This window comes from Chiloscyllium plagiosum, unplaced genomic scaffold, assembly GCF_037043375.1.
Source record: "Chiloscyllium plagiosum isolate Xiang-an unplaced genomic scaffold, Cpla_swu_hap1 HiC_scaffold_35, whole genome shotgun sequence".
NCBI lineage: Eukaryota > Metazoa > Chordata > Chondrichthyes > Orectolobiformes > Hemiscylliidae > Chiloscyllium > Chiloscyllium plagiosum.
The window spans coordinates 11,073,333-11,089,709 of NW_028270173.1; the positions used below are offsets into that span (position 1 = coordinate 11,073,333).

Below are 16,377 nucleotides of genomic sequence, written 5' to 3' on the forward strand. Positions count from 1 at the left end.
CCACACTACCTCACTAGAGTCCTCATCAAAAGTTCTCTCAACCACCGTTATACTATCCTTGACAAACAAGGCCATGCCTCCCCCTCTTGTACTGCATTGCCTGTTTGTAATGAAAGATCTAACCCTGGAACCTGTAACATCCATTCCTCACCCTGCTCTATCCATGTGTCCAAAATGGCTATAACATCGAAGTCCCAACTACCTATCGATGCTGCAAGCTCACCTACCTTATTTTGGATACTCCTGGCATTGAAGTAGACACACTTCAAACCACTTCGCTGTCTGCCAGCACATTCCTGTGACCCTGAAATCCTATCCCTCTCCTTCCTACTCTCATCCTCCTGTGCACTGCAACTACACCTGCTGTGGGGATGCTTCCCATCGTCTTGCTGTGCTCGTTTAAACCCACCAAAATAGCACCAGCAAATTTCCCACCCAGGATATTAGTACCCGTCTGGTTCAAGTGAAAGCCGTCCTATTTGTAGAGGTCCCACCTTCCGCAGAGTGAGCCCTAATTATCCAAGTACCTGAAACCCTCCCTCCTGCACCATCCCTGCAGCCACGTGTTCAGCTGATACCTCTCCCTATTCCTTGCCTCGCTTTCATGTGGCACGGTAACAAACCAGAGATAACAACTCTGTTTGTTCTAGCTCTCAGCTTCCACCCTAACTCCCTGAAATCCTGCCTTACATCCCTATCCCTCTTTCTACCTATGGCATTGGTACCTACATGGAGCACGACTTGAGGCTGGTCACTCTCTCCCTTCAGGACCCCAACGATATGATCCGAGACATCATGGACCCTGGCACCTGGGAAGCAACACACCAACCGCGAGTCTCGTTCTTTCCCTACAAATCTTCTATCTGAATCTCTAACTATTGAGTCCCCAATGAGTAACAGTCTCCTCCTTTCCCTCCTTCCCTTCTGTCCAAAAGGAACAGGCTCTGTGCCAGAGACCTGGGCCCCGCTACTTGGCCCTGGTAAGTCGTCCCCCTCAACAGTATCCAAAACGGTATACATGTTTTTCAGTGGAACGACCACAGGGGATCCCTCCACTGACTGTGTTTTTCCCCTTTTGAACAGTCACCCAGCTTTCTTTATGCCTAGGAGTAACTACTTCCCTGTAACTCTTACCTATCACAGTCTCTGCCTCCCGAATTATCCGAAGTTCATCCAGCTCCCGCTCCAGTTCCCTAACACAGTCTTGGAGGAGCAAGAGTTGGGTGCACTTCCTGAAGATGTACTTGGATGGGACAGTAGTGGCGTCCCTCACCTCAAACATCATGCAGGAGGAACATTGCTCACCCTGCACTGCCATCCTTTCTAGTCCCCTAATCACAAAGCAAAAAAGAAGAGACGCTTAGCTGAGGTGTCCCTAGTCTTTAAGTTTAGAGGAGGTGGTTGGGTGGGATGTCTTACAAAGGTAGGGTCTCAGGTTGAGAAAACACTGACTTATATAGCTGAACGGAAATAAAAATAAGAAGTCCCTCCTTTCCCAGAAACCTCTGCTCTCTGACTTCAAATTTAAAAGCTCAAATCAGTAACTCCCAGCAGGCCCCTAGTGCATGCTCCCACCCTTCAAGTTGCTGCTGCCGCTAAAGAACACAAATTTGTTTGTGTTTCTCATAAGATCATGTCTGTTCTGATTCTACCCTCTCATCCACGCCACTGTCTACCCAGGATAACCTTTCACTCCCTTGCTGAACAAGAATCGATCAGCCTTTGCCTTCACACTATTGAAGGGCTCTGCTTCCAGCTGCTTTTTCAAGGAGTGATTTCCAAAGGTTCACATCTCTCTGAGAGGAAACATCTCATCTCTGATTCAAATGGCTGACTCTGATTTTTAATGAGTGACTCCTACTTCTAGACTCTCCCACAAGTGGAAACATCAATCCCACACCCAACCTTTGAAGGTGCTTTAGGATCTTTCAATCAACTCATCTCTTTTCTTCTACCCTCCCGTGGATACAAACCCAGTCTGCTCAATGTTTCTTCACACGATAATCCACTCATTCCAGCTATTAGTCTGGTAAACCTTCTGTGAACCATTCCAATGTATTTACATCCTTCAGCACAGGGATCAATACTGTAGACGATACTCCAGATGTAGCCTCATAAACACGCTCTACAGTGGAAACAAGATATACCTACTCTTAAACTCCAAAACTGCCCCCAACAACAAAGGCCAAAATTCTGCTCCTTGCTGAAGCTGGATGCTAACTCTCTCCATTTCATGGACATGTCCTCTCAGACTCCTCAATGCCGTACTTTATTGGAGTCTCGGCCTATTTAAACAACAGTCTGCTTTCCGATTCTGCCCCAGCCAGGCCCTGAGTTTCCTGCACTCACTGGTCCCTGTCATTCCAGCATTTCGATCAAACGCATTCCCTTTCACTGCTGTAGTTGAGCAAAGACTTGATTACCTGTTCATATCCAACGGATCAATAGATTCATTGATCAAGTAGCAGATAGGACCATTCAGCCCATCAAGTCTGACCCCAACTTTCATATCAAATCATAGACTATTACAGTCCAGAAAGAGGCTATTTGACCCATCGTGTCTGTCCTGGCTCCTGAAAGAGTGATCAGACAATCACCTGATGAAGGAGCGTCGCTCCGAAAGCTAGTGTGCTTCCAATTAAACGTGTTGGACAATAACCTGGTGTTGTGTGAATTTTAACTCAGCTCAGTAGAGGATGCTATGTAAATGCAGATTTGTCACCTTTCAGTGTTTGGATTTCTCCCTCAGGATTTCATGTACTGGGTGTAGAGTGAGAAACACAGAGAAATCCCAGCTCCAGACTGGGAAACAGGTGAAGAGATGGAGGATGGGACTGAAGCCGGGAGTAAATGAAGGAAGGAGAGACACAAGATATTTAATTTACTTTTTATTTTCACCATCTGACATTTATATTTGTGTCTGATTTATTGACAGTTTGGTTGTGATGTTACAAAGTATAATCTCAGAATTCAATAACACATTCAGTAACATCCTGTTGTCAATGGGAGGTTTCTGACCCCAATCCCTGACCCAGACCCTAAACCCGGGGGTCACTGTGACGTCAGGGAGGCCCCACCCCTTTAACAGCTGATTCTCAGAAACTTGTTTAAATCCCGAGTCTCGAAGAAAGGATAAAGTTTCCCAGTGAATTTATTCCCAGTGAAGGTGTGGAGATGGGACTTGGTGTCCACGTTGTAAAATGAAACTGTCCCAGATTCATAACTGAGACAAATTCCCACCTTCCTGGGGATCTGACCGTCAGGGAGAGGGGATGGAGGAGAGGAGTTTATATAAAACTGACCCCAATCCCGCTCCATGATCCAGAATCCATTCTGCGGGATCAGTCTGACCTCTCTCTTCCTCTCCACAGACTCTGAGGCTACTCCCAGATTCCAGCCCCGATTCCCCCCCACCTCCACCTCCCAGTAATGTCTCCCCGATGTGAATCCCTCTGATCCCAGGGCACAGGGACAGTCCCAGTCTGTAAACCTCTTCCCGGTGTCAGGGATACTCCTCCAGGTCCCGGTCCATCTCAAACTCTTCAAATCCTCAGAGACCTCAAGCCAGGGATGCGCTGTTTCCACATCCAGGGTCACAGAGACTAGGAGAAAAACACAGAGAATTAGAGACAGTCCCTGGGTCTGCGTCAGTGGGAGGGGGATGTGTGTGGGGAGGGAAGGGGATGTGTGTGGGGAGGGGAGGGGAGGGGGGATGTGTGTGTCTCGGGGGGAGGGGCATGTGTGTGTCGGGAGGGGGATGTGTGTGTGTTGGGAGGGGGATGTGTGTGTGGGGGGGAGGGGGGATGTGTGTGTGGGGGGAGGGGGGATTTGTGTGTGTGTGGTTGGTTGGGGGGGAGGGAGGATGTGTGTGGGGGGGGAGGGGGGATGTGTGTGTGTGTGTGGGGGGGGAGGGAGATGTTGGTGTGGGAGGGGGAGGGAGATGTGTGTGGGGGGGAGGGTGATGTGTGTCAGGGGGGCAGGGGGATGAGATTGTGGGGAGGGGATGAGGTTGTGGGGAGAGATGTGTGTTTGGGGGGGAGGAGGGGAGGGGGGAGGGGTATGTGTGCGGGGGAGGAGGGCAGGGGGGTGTGTGGGGGGGGAGGAGGGGAGGGGGATGTGTGTGTGGGGAGAGGGGGATGTGGGGGGGGGTGGGGGGAGGGGGATGTGTGTGTGGGGGAGGTGATGTGTGTGTGTGAGAGGGGGATGTGTGTGTGTGGGGGAGGGCGATGTGTGTGTGGGGGGAGGGGAATGTGGGGAGAGGGGGATGTGTGTGTGGGGGGAGGGGGATGTGTGTGTGGGGGGAGGGGGGATGTGTGTGTGTGGGGGGAGGGGGGATGTGTGTGTGTGGGGGGAGGGAGATGTTGGTGTGGGGGGGAGGGAGATGTGTGTCAGGGGGGCAGGGGGGTGAGGTTGTGAGGAGGCGGATGAGGTTGTGGGGAGGGGTGTGTGTGTGGGGGGAGGAGGGGAGGGGTGTGTGCGGGGGGAAGGAGGGGAGGGGGGTGTGTGGGGGGGAGGAGGGGAGGGGGGTGTGCGGGGGGGAAGGGGTGTGTGCGTGCTGGGGGAAGGTGTGTGTGTGTGTGGGGGGGGGGAAGAGGGTGGAAGGGGTGTGTGTGGGGGGAAGGGGTGTGTGTGGGGGGAAAGGAGTATGTGTGTGGGGGGGGAAGGGGTGTGTGTGTGGGGGGGTGAAGGGGTGTGTGGGGGGGATAAGGGGTGTGTGGGGGGTAGGGGGGATGACTGAGTGGGTGTGGGTGTGTGGGAGGGAGTGTGAGGGGTGTGTGTGTGGGTGGGGGCATGTGTGGGGGGAGGGGGGTTGTGTGTGGGTGGGGGGATGTGTGGGGGAGAGGGAGGATGTGTGTGGGGGGAGGGGGGATGTGTGTGTGGGGGAGGGGAGTGTGTGGGGGGGATGTGTGTGTGGTGGGGATGTGTGTGAGGGGGAGGGGAATGTGTGTGTGGGGGGGAGGGGGATGTGTGTGGGGGGGGAGGGGAGTGTGGGGGGAGGGGTGTGTGTGGGGTGGAGGGGTGTATGTGTGGGGGAGGGGTGTGTGTGGGGGGGAGGGGTGTGTGTGGGGGAGGAGGGGTGTGTGTGGGGGGGAGGGGTGTGTGTGGGGGGAAGGGGTGTGTCTGCGTGTGGGTGGAGTGGGGGATGTGTGTGTGGGGGGAGTGGGGGATGTGTGTGTGGGGGGGAGTGTGTGTGTGTGGGGGGAAGGGGTGTCTGTGGGGGGAGGGGGATGTGTGTGTGGGGGGGGAGTGGGGGATATGTGTGTGTGGGGGGGAAGGGGTGTGTGTGGGGGGGTAAGGGGTTTCTGTGTGGGGGGGAAGGGGTGTGTGTTTGTGGGGGGGATGGGGTGTGTGTGTGGGCGGGGTGGGGTGTCTGTGTGGGGGGGATGGGGTGTCTGTGTGGAGGGGAAGGGGTGTCTGTGAGGGGGGAAGGGGTGTGTGTGTGGGGGGAATGGGTGTGTGGGGGGAGATGGGTGTGTGGGGGGAGGGGAGAATTGTCTGTGGGGGGAGGGGGGATGTGTGTGGAGGGATGTGTGTGTGTGGGGGATGTGTGTGGGGGGGGGAGTGGGTGGGGGGAAGGGGTGTGTGTGTGGGGGTAGGGGTGTGTGTGTGGGGGGGTAGGGGTGTGTGTGTGGGGGGGTAGGGATGTGTGTGTGGGGGGGGAAGGGGTGTGTGTGGGGGGAGATGGTATGTGGGGGGGGAGGGGGGATGTGTGTGGGGGGATGTATGTGTGTGGGGGGGAGTGGGGGATGTGTGTGGGGGGTGGGAGGGATGTGTGTGTGGGAAGGAGTGTGGGATGTGTGTGTGTGGGGGAGAGTGGGATGTGTGTGTGGGGGGGAAGGGGTGTGTGTGGGGGGGGAAGGGGTGTGTGTGTGGGGGGGAAGGGGTGTGTGTTTGTGGGGGCGCAGGGGTGTGTGTGGGCGGGGTGGGGTGTCTGTGTGGGGGCGATGGGGTGTCTGTGTGGAGGGGAAGGGGTGTCTGTGGGGGGGGAGGGGTGTGTGTGTGGGGGGAATGGGTGTGTGGGGGGAGATGGGTGTGTGGGGGGGAGGGGAGATGTGTTTGTGGGGGGAGGGGGATGTGTGTGGAGGGATGTGTGTGTGGGGGGGATGTGTGTGTGGGGGGGGGAAGGGGTGTGTGTGTGTGGGGGGGGTAGGGGTGTGTGTGTGGGGGGGGTACGGGTGTGTGTGGGGGGGTAGGGGTGTGTGTGTGGGGGGGAAGAGGTGTGTGTATGTGTGGGAAGGGGTGTGTGTGGGGGGGGAAGGGGTGTGTGTGGGGGGGGATTGTGTGTGGGGGGAGTGGGGGATGTGTGTGGGGGGTGGGAGGGATGTGTGTGTGGGGAGGAGTGTGGGATGTGTGTGTGGGGGGGGGAGTGGGGGATGTGTGTGGGGGGGGAAGAGGGGGGAAGCGGTGTGTGTGGGGGGAAGGGGTGTGTGTTGGGGGGAAGAGTGTGTGTGGTGGGGAAGGGTGTGTGTGGGGGCGAAGGGGTGTGTGGGAGGAGATGTATGTGTGTGGAGGGGAGTGGGGATGTGTGTGGGGGGAGGGGGGATGTGTGTGGGGGGGGAGGGGGGATGTGTGTGTGGGGGCGGGGGGATGTGTGTGTGGGGGGGAGTGGGGGATGTGTGTGTGGGATGGAGTGAGGGATGTTGTGTGGAGGGGGGGAAGAGAGGGAGATGTGTGTGTGGGGGGGAAGGGGTGTGTGGGAGGGGATGTATGTGTGTGGGGGGATTGGGGGATGGGTGTGTGGGGGTGAAGAGGGGTGATGTGTGTGTGTGGAGAAGTGGTGCGTGTGTGGGTGGGAGGTGGTGTTCGTGTGGGGGGGAGGTGGTGTGCGTGTGGGGGTGGTAGGTGGTGTGTGTGTGGGTGTGGGAGTTGGTGTGTGTGGGGGTGGGAGCATGTGTGCGTGTGGGGGGGAGGTGGTGTGCCTGTGGGGGAGAGGTCGTGTGCATGTGGGGGTAAGATGGTATGCGTGTGGGCGGGAGATGTTGTGCGTGTAGGGGGGAGGTGTGCGTGTGGAGTGGGAGGTGGTGTGTATGTGGGGGGAGGGGTGTGTGTGCGTGGGGGGGAGGGGGGATGTGTGTGTGGGGGGAAAAGGTGGATGTGTATGTGGGGGGAAGAGGTGGGTTGTGTGTGTGGGGGAAGGTGGGATGTGTGTGTGGGGGGAGGTGGGATGTGTGTGTGTGTGGGGGGGGGGGGGGGGGGGGGGAGGGGAAGAGGTGTGCATTGGCGCCACCTCGAGCTCCCGCGATGAGGTTGAGCAATTCATCAACTTCACCAACACATTCCACCATGACCTTAAATTTACCTGGACCATCTCTGACACCTCCTTCCCCTTCCTGGATCTCTCCATCTCCATTAATGATGACCAACTTAACATTGACATTTTTTGCAAACCCACCGACTCCCACAGCTACCTGGATTACACCTCTTCCCACCCTACCTCTTCCCACCCTACCTCTTCCCACCCTACCTCTTGCAAAAATGCCATCCCGTATTCCCAATTCCTCTGCCTCTGCCGGATCTGCTCCCAGGAGGACCAGTTCCACCACAGAACACACCACACGACCTCCTTCTTTAGAGATCACAATTTCCCTTCCCACGTGGTTAAAGATGCCCTCCGATGCATCTCGTCCACATCCTGCACCTCCGCCCTCAGACCCCACCCCTCCAACCGTAACAAGGACAGAACGCCCCTGGTGCTCACCTTCCACCCTACCAACCTTCGCATAAACCAAATCATCCGCCGACATTTCCGCCACCTCCAAACAGACCCCACCACCAGGGATATATTTCCCTCCCCACCCCTTTCTGCCTTCCACAAAGACCATTCCCTCCGTGACCACCTGGTCAGGTCCACGTCCCCCAGCAACCCACCCTCCCATCCTGGCACTTTCCCCTGCACCGCAGGAACTGTAAAACCTGTGCCCACACCTCCTCCCTCACCTCTATCCAAGGCCCTAAAGGAGCCTTCCACATCCATCAAAGTTTTACTTGCACATCCACTAATATCATTTATTGTATCCGTTGCTCCCGATGCGGTCTCCTCTACATTGAGGAGACTGGGCGCCTCCTAGCAGAGCGCTTTAGGGAACATCTCTGGGACACCCACACCAATCAACCACACCGCCCCCTCCCACTCTGCCAAGGACATGGAGGTCCTGGGCCTCCTTCACCGCCGCTCCCTCACCACCAGACGCCTGGAGGAAGAACGCCTCATCTTCCGCCTCGGAACACTTCAACCCCAGGGCATCAATGTGGACTTCAACAGTTTCCTCATTTCCCCTTCCCCCACTTCACCCTAGTTCCAAACTTCCCCATGACTTGTCCGGACTTGTCCTACCTGCCTATCTCCTTTTCCACCTATCCATTCCACCCTCTCCTCCCTGACCTATCACCTTCATCCCCTCCCCCACTCACCCATTGTACTCTATGCTACTTTCTCCCCACCCCCATCCTCCTCTAGCTTATCTCTCCACACTTCAGGTTCACTGCATTTATTCCTGATGAAGGGCTTTTGCCCGAAACTTCGATTTCAAAGCTCCTTGGATGCTGCCTGAACTTCTGTGCTCTTCCAGCACCACTAATCCAGAATCCTTCAACCCATTGGTCTTGCACTGCTCTAGCTACAGGAATCCCACTTTCCAGTTCTTGGTCCAGAGTTTTGAATGCTATGACGTTTCACATGCTCATTCATATACTTTTATAAAAGTTGTGAGATTCCCCCTCTCTTGCCCTCCCAGGCAGTGAGTTCTAGATTCCCATTACCCTCTGGGAGAGAAAGGGTTTCCTGAAAAACTCCTGAAACCGCTTGCCCTTCATCTTAAAACTAAATCCCCTCATTATTGTCTCTGCTATTAAGGAGAACATCTGCTTCCTCTCCCTCCTCAGTCTTCCCTGCTCTAAAGAAAACAACTCAAGCCTATTTCTTCATAACCAAAGTGTTCCAACCCAGACAACATCATGGTGAATCTCCTCTGCACCCCCTCCAATGCAATCACATGCTTTCTATTGTGAGGAGACCAGAACTGCACACAGTACTCCAGCTGTGGCCAAACCAAAGTCCTGTACAGCTTCAACATAACCTCCCTGCTCTTATCATCTGTGCCTCAACTGATCACAGGGAGCAACTTGTTAACTGCCCTATTAACAATGTTAATTCCATGTCAAAAAATAGTCCATTGATTATGAAGTGTTCAGGAATTCCCAGGAAATAATATGGAGCTATGTAACAGCAAGGTCTTTCTCAGTCTCTTATCAACACATTTTATTTCCCTGTTTCACTCTCCTCTTTCAGCTCTCACACAAAGCTACAGCCATTTTCACTGATCTATGGATAAGCACCGTGAGATCCCTCTGAGATTGACAGTGTCCTGTCATTCATTGACTACCCCCTTGTCTTGTTACTTCTTCCAAAGTGCATCACCTCACACTTTTCAGGATTAAGTTCCATCTGCTATTGATCTGCCCATTTGACCAATGCATCATGATCAAACAACCCCATCTCTGACATGATGCTGGGGGGAGCATTCCTGCTGAAGTAGGTTGTTGGGCCGAGGACACAGGCGTGAGGAGCTGCAGTTGTGAAGGCCAGCGGTGGAGATGATCGACTTCCACATAATCACAACTATCTTCCAATGTGTTCAGTACAATTCCCACCAGTGGAGAATTCCGCCTGATTCCCATTGACTCCTGTTTCACTGGGGCTTCTTGGTGTCACACTTGGTCACATGCTGCCTTGATGTCAATGACATTCAAGGCCAGATTAATCCAGGTTTCTTGCTAATTGAGTACTTAAATATACTCTCTTTGATATTTGTATACATAACAATTTAAATTATAAATTATAATCAGCACAAAGGAACTGATCTGACCTTTATTCGGTTTAATGGCCTCCACTATTTCTGTCCACACTGGAAACGGTAAAAGGATGTTGGATTTTTCAGTCGACAGGACATTATCAATCGTATCGCTAATCCTGTAAATATTAAACAGTTTATCATAAATTCACCAGAAAGACTTTCCTGAATAATTTCATCAATTTTCAATCAGTTACAGGAAACTGCCTGTCCTACCTCCTCTTCCGAGATACTTCCTCCTGAAATAAACCAAACACCAATCTGAGTTGACAGAGACTGACTGTCTATATCCAGAAAGCAGCAATTGCACTCACATTGTTACATCTTATTAAGAGCTGTCATTTTTAAAAAAAACTAATATATGGGATATGACGAGATTAGATTTTTAAATTAGATTATCTTACGAACAGTGTGGAAGCAGGCCCTTCGGCCCAACAAGTCTACACCCAGACCCATTCCACTGCATTGTGGGAGGAATCCGGAGCATCCTGAGGAAACCCACGCTGACACGGGAGAATGTGCAAACTCCACACAGAGAGCCGCTTGAGGCAGGAATTGAATCCGGGTTTCTGGCGCTGTGAGGCAGCAGTGTCACCAGTTCAATCAACATTCCTTACCCAACCGAAGAGTGATCTAAATTGCTGGGTCTGGAGGCATATGGAGACCAGACCAGGGAAGGACAGTAGATTGTCTTCCCTGATGGATGTTAGTGAATCAAATGGTTTTACAACAATCGACAATGTTTACATGGTCACCATTAGGTGACCCTTTCTATAAAATGTCAGGTATTTTTTGTTGAAGTTAACTTTCACCATCTCTGAAAACTAGTCCAGCAGCATTACCACTACACCCACCATCTCCCCTGTTCTCATTGTTGCAAACATGGAATAGAAAGAGAATATTACACGAAGGATACTGAAGACTGGGAGAAAATATTTTAAAAAGCAACAAGTGCAAAAGTTAATTGTTGATATTAAACGACTCGATAAAACAGAAGATCTGATTCAGATGTTGAAAAGATGACAGAGTGGATTTGCTGGATTCAATGAAAATGCTGCCACTTGGAGGGAATCTGAAAATATGGATCTGTAAAAGTAATCATGGGACAAATAAATCCAAAGGGAAGTTCAGAAACAATTTCTTTGTCAAGAAAGTGATGAGAATATGGAATCCACTGTCACACAGTGTGATTGAGACAAATGTATTGAACAGGAAAGTGGAGAAACCCATGAGGGAGAAAGGAGCAGAGGGAGATAGTGACGGGGGAATGAAGGAGGATGGGTGTCTGCATCATGTTGGGACTGTTCACAGTCACACTTTCACTGAAATATAATCCCTCACCTTCAGAAATATTACTCCGTCTGTTTGTTCCAGCTGTTTCTCCAACGTTGAGAGTTTCTGCTGAATAGACTTTAAATTCTTTTGAATTTCTTGAAGATGTTCTTCCATTGGCTTGAGAATGTTTTCCTCTTGTTCCCTGAGATCTTGGAGTATACTCTGCTCTTTCTCAGTCAGCATCTGGTGCATTTGAGCAAATTCGGATGTGATGTGGGTCTGAAGATTTCTGGATTCCTCCTGTGAAATGAAACACCAACACAATATTTTTCCATGAAAAAACACAAATGGTCAAATCTAATGTTGAAGCCGAACTCAGGGAGATTTTACCTGAATTTGGGAGATCTTCTGTTTCTGCTGCTGCTCCATTTCTAGAGCCGCTGATTTCCTCCCTCTGAGAGAATCCAAGGAAGATTTCACCCGATCCTGGGATTGGGAGAGAAAATAATAAACTTAAAGAGTTAGACCATGAAAATGTGATGGAATAATCAGGGAATGGAATGTGTTTCCTTCTACCTTGTAGATTCCAACAGCTTCTTTAACCGGGATGAAGTTGTGAGATTTGTGTTCCTGGGAATCTCTACAAATCACACAGACCAATTTCTTGTCAGTTTCACAAAACAGCTTTAGTTCTTCCTGATGCTCCTCACAGTGATGGTTACTTTCCTTCTCTTGCAGATTCAGACTTAATTTTCGAGCTTTCTCAGCCAGATTCGCTAAGACCCGGCTGTCTCTGAGGTTTCTGTCCGGAAACTCCTGTCTACATTCCGGGCAGGAGTTTATCTCCTGCTTTTCCCAACTCTGAGTGATACAGAAGCGGCAGAAGTTGTGTCCACAATCCAATGAAACTGGATCGGTGAAGAAATCCAGACAAATGGGACAAATTACCTCCTTGGTCCAACTCTCTCCCTGCTGTCTGGAATCCATGTTCACCCTCAGCACTTCCTGGTTCCAACCACTTTTACTTTGCTGTTATTGCTTTTGTGAACACGTTCAATTCAGTGAATCCTGAGGAAATTTGACAGAAGACTCAAGAAATTATTATTGAGCACCAATCTATTTCCCACTCACTGTTCTTTGTCAACGTGAAATGTAGGGTAGAGATCAGGAAAAACACAGTGAGAACTCTGAAGGAGAACATACGGAAGGTTAAAATCCATAGAGATAAAAGTCTAAGGAATGTTGGCAGAGGGAGGGGCTGGAAGGAGGGGAGGAGTTTACATTTTAACCCTGTAAGTGACAGGATTGCCACAATTGTCTTTCACATACTAACACCTCTCAGTGATTTCTTTTATTAATTCACGTGTGGGATGTGGGCATTGCTGGCTGAGTCCTTAAGAAGGTGGTGGTGAACTGCCTTTTTGAACCGCTGCAGTCCATGTGCTGTGGGTTTACTCACAACACCATCAAGAAGCAAATTTTGCGATTTGGACCAGGCAACAGTGAAGGAACAGAGATACAGAATGGTGAGAGGCTCAGAGGGGAACCTGCAGGTGGTGGTGTTCCCATGTACCTGCTGCTCTTGTTCTTCTGGATTGAAGTGGTTCTGGGTTTGGAAGGTGCTGCCTGAGGACGTTTGGTGAATGTTTGTGGGTGCATCTTGTAGATAGTACACACTGCTGCTACTGAGTGTTGTGGTGCAGGGAGCAGATGCTTGTCAATGTGATGCTCTTCAAATGGGCTGCTTTGTCCTGGATGGTGTCAAGCTTGTTGAGTGTTGTCCCCAGGCAAGTGGGGAGTGTGCCATCACACTCCTGATTTGTGCCTTGTAGATAGTGGGCAGGTTTTGAGAAGCTTGTTTCGAGCTTCTGACATGTTCTTGTAACCAAGGTGTTTACACTGGCTGGGAGGACGAGTCCTGGAGATGAGTCTCGGACAAGACACCAATGTGTGGAGGCAGCAAGGCATTGTGGTCTGAATCCTGGTGGGCAGAGACTCAGAGAGAAAGGACTATAACTCGAGTACTTTAAAGATACTTTTTATTAACATTCTGGAATTTTAAACCCTGTATTCCCATGTTCACTCTTTTTCACTATTTCAATTCTGCAACAATATTTAAAGTATCTGTACTAATGTACCCTGTACCTAAGATGGTGCTAAGAGATGACATTACAACGTTTCACTGCACCCACTCCGGTGCACGTGACAATAAAGGCTTGTCTTATCGTTTCAATTCTTTTCTATTCTATTCTTTCTCTCAGGTGTGTCCTGTCCAAAAAACAGAAACATGACAAATCCCATCCGGATAATCACTGGCACATCAGGTTCCTCTCAATCCTCAGTAAAGTGATGGCAGGAACCATTCACAGAGAGAGCAAGCTGCACTCACTCAGCAATATCCCACTCACTGACGCTATATTTAGATTCCACCAAACCAACTTTACCTCCGATCTCATTAGATCATTGGTTGAAAGAGCAGAATTCCAGAAGGTGGGAGTAACTGCTCCCAGTGTCATGGCAGCTTCTGACTGAGGCTGGTACAAGGAAATCTAGCCAATGGCAATCAGGAGAGAGATTCTCTTCTGCCTCACAGCTCGCACAAAGAAAATAGATGTTGAAGGTCATTCCATTTAACTTGAGGACCTCCTTAGAGTAGATAGTATTACACAACCTGTTCAGAGACATCATTACTCACCCCTGCAGTTGGAGGGTTTGAACACAGTCCTCCTGGATCAGAGGTTGGACACAACCATTCCACCAGAAGAACCCATCAGTTCCTCAGAGCAGTGTCCTACGAACAGCTATTTTCACCCCCTTCATCAATGAACATCCCTCAGTCATAGGATTGGAATGGAAATATTCATAGATGATTGTACAGAGTTCAGTCCCATTCCCACCCCCTCAGACACTGAAGTGACCTGTGTCAGTATGTGGCAGGAACTGGGCAATGTTCATGCTTGGACTGACAACATAGTAATTCACACGTTCACCACCGAATGGCAGAGACTGACATAAGAGGAGAATATCTGGCTTTCCCCCACATCATCATTTCAAAATACCCCCAACTGTCCTTGATCCTACCATCACATTGAAAGTTAACCTGAACATCCACAGAAACGCTGCAGCTACAAAAACAGGCTGGAGGTTCAGAATTTTACAGTGAGAAACTCCCCAAAATTTCTCCACCATTTACAATGTACAAGTCAGGAGTGTGATGGGAAACTCTCCAATTAATGAGATGAGTGTAGCTCCAACATCTTTCCTTCAAATGTCAGAATATTTAAAGCAGGAACAAGCAGGCTGCCTTACCAGCATCCAGACACCATGATAAACATTCAGTCCTTCCAATACTGCTGCACATGGCCACAGTGTGTGTCATTTACAAGATGCACTGCAATACTTGCCAAGGCTTCTTTAACTCTACCTTCCAAATCTGGAGCCCAGGAGCTTGATTAAATAAAGATTTGGGTGGCAACAAGTAGGTCATTGGTCTGCAGATTGGTCACCAGCTATTGATGACAAAGGCATTTTGCCTGACAACAACTCTGTGATTGGTTCTCAAGTCACTGAACATCCTGGGAATGCAGGTCAAAAGGTGTGGTGCTAGAAAAGAACAGTCGGTCAGGCAGCATTCGAGGAACAGAAGAATCAGCATTTCGATCATAAGCTCTTCATCAGGAAGAGCTGGGGCTGCAAACACGATAGTGAGACACCATCAGACACCCACCTACTCAGGAGCTGTCTCTGTTATCTGCTGTAAAAGCCACTTAAATTTGAAATAGAACCAGTTTAGTTTCCTTCAGCAGCTGCTGCAAGCTGTGCCTTTTAACTGAAAAGTCAGGGAGTTTTTAATAAATATTAACCAGCCACCCAGTGCCTCCTGCAAACCATTGTGAGCTTGCGGAGAAGGAAGACTGAGACACAGCATTATGATCAGAAAAAGAATCATCTCAGCAAATCCTGTGAACAGAATACACTGACTGGTTTCCCAATCTTCCTCTGTCCAGAACACCCATTTTTATCTATTTGAGAATGAGAGTGTATGTGTATGTATGTGTGTGTCTGTGTGTGTTGTGTGTGTGTCTGTCTGTGTGTGCGTGTATAGGTGTGGGTGTCTCACAGGTCACACAAAGAATGATGGCTGTGGTTGACAGCAAATCAGTTTAACTCCAGGAGTTCCTCAGGGTTAAAATCCTGGATGTTTTCTTCAGAATCTCAGAATCTCCACAGTGTGGAAGCAGGCCACTCAATGCATCAAGTCAACACTGACCCTTGAAAGAGTATCCTACCTAAACCCACCCCATGTCTGTAACCCAGTATCTCCTTTGGCTAATCCACCTACTTGCAATCCCCAGACGCTTGGACAATTTAGCATGGCCAGTCCACCTAACCTAAACATCTTTGGGCTGTGGGAGGAAACTGGAGCAGCCAGAAGAAACCCACATAGACACAGGGGAGCACACAAACTCCACACAGACACCCACCCAAGGGTAGAACTAAACCCAGATCCCTGGCGCTGTGAAGCAGTCGGACTAACCACTGAGCCAAGGTTTGTTTCTGGGATTTGGACATTACTGCCTTTTTCAGCACTTATTGCCTATCCCTAATATCCCAGAGTCACCTTACAGCCAACCTCATTACTGTGGGTATAGAGTCACATGCAGGCCACAGGGTTATAGAGTCATAGAGATGTACAGCATGGAAACAGACCCTTCGGTCAACCCGTCCATGCCGACCAGATATCCCAACACAATCTAGTCCCACCTGCCAGCACCCGGCCCATATCCCTCCAAACCCTTCCTATTCATATACCCATCCAAATGCCTCTTAAATGTTGCAATTTTACCAGCCTCCACCACTTCCTCTGGCAGCTCATTCCATACACGTACCACTCTCTGTGTGAAAACGTTGCCCCTTAGGTCCCTTTTATATCTTTCCCCTCTCACCCTAAACCTTTGCCTTCTAGTTCTGGACTCCTCGAACCGAGAGAAAATATTTTGCCTATTTATCCTATCCATGCCCCTCATTATTTTGTAAACCTCTATAAGGTCACTCCTCAGCTTCCGAAGCTCCAGGGAAAACAGTCCCAGCCTGTTCTGCCTCTCCCGACAGGTCAAATCCTCCAACCCTGACAAAATCCTTGTAAATCTTTTCTGAGCCCTTTCAAGTTTCACAACATCTTTCTGATAGGAAGGAGACCAGAAGTGCACGCAATATTCCAACAGTGGCCTAACCAATGTCCTGTACAGCT

The 16,377-nt window shown here is 50.3% G+C and overlaps 1 protein-coding gene across 1 annotated transcript; it reads right to left on the reverse strand.

Moving 5' to 3' along the window:
• Positions 1 to 2,881: 2,881 nt before the first annotated feature.
• On the reverse strand, positions 2,882 to 12,335 carry LOC148140056 (zinc-binding protein A33-like). The gene is made up of 6 exons (XM_087979234.1): positions 11,703 to 12,335; positions 11,517 to 11,612; positions 11,193 to 11,426; positions 10,068 to 10,090; positions 9,867 to 9,970; positions 2,882 to 3,602 (listed from the first exon to the last, which is right to left on the reverse strand). Exons 1-6 carry the CDS (start codon positions 12,111 to 12,113, stop codon positions 3,082 to 3,084), a joined length of 1,389 nt encoding a protein of 462 aa, XP_087835360.1. The 5' UTR covers positions 12,114 to 12,335; the 3' UTR covers positions 2,882 to 3,081.
• Positions 12,336 to 16,377: the final 4,042 nt, after the last annotated feature.

Coding starts and splice junctions, on each gene's coding strand:
- LOC148140056 (XM_087979234.1), bottom strand. CDS start 12,113: ATGGATTCCAGACAGCAGGGAGAGAGTTGGACCAAGGAGGTAATTTGT. Junction 11,427..11,516: donor AGAAGATCTCCCAAATTCAG/GTAAAATCTCCC, acceptor TTCATTTCACAG/GAGGAATCCAGAAATCTTCA. Junction 3,603..9,866: donor GGCCATTAAACCGAATAAAG/GTCAGATCAGTT, acceptor TTTTTCTCCTAG/TCTCTGTGACCCTGGATGTG.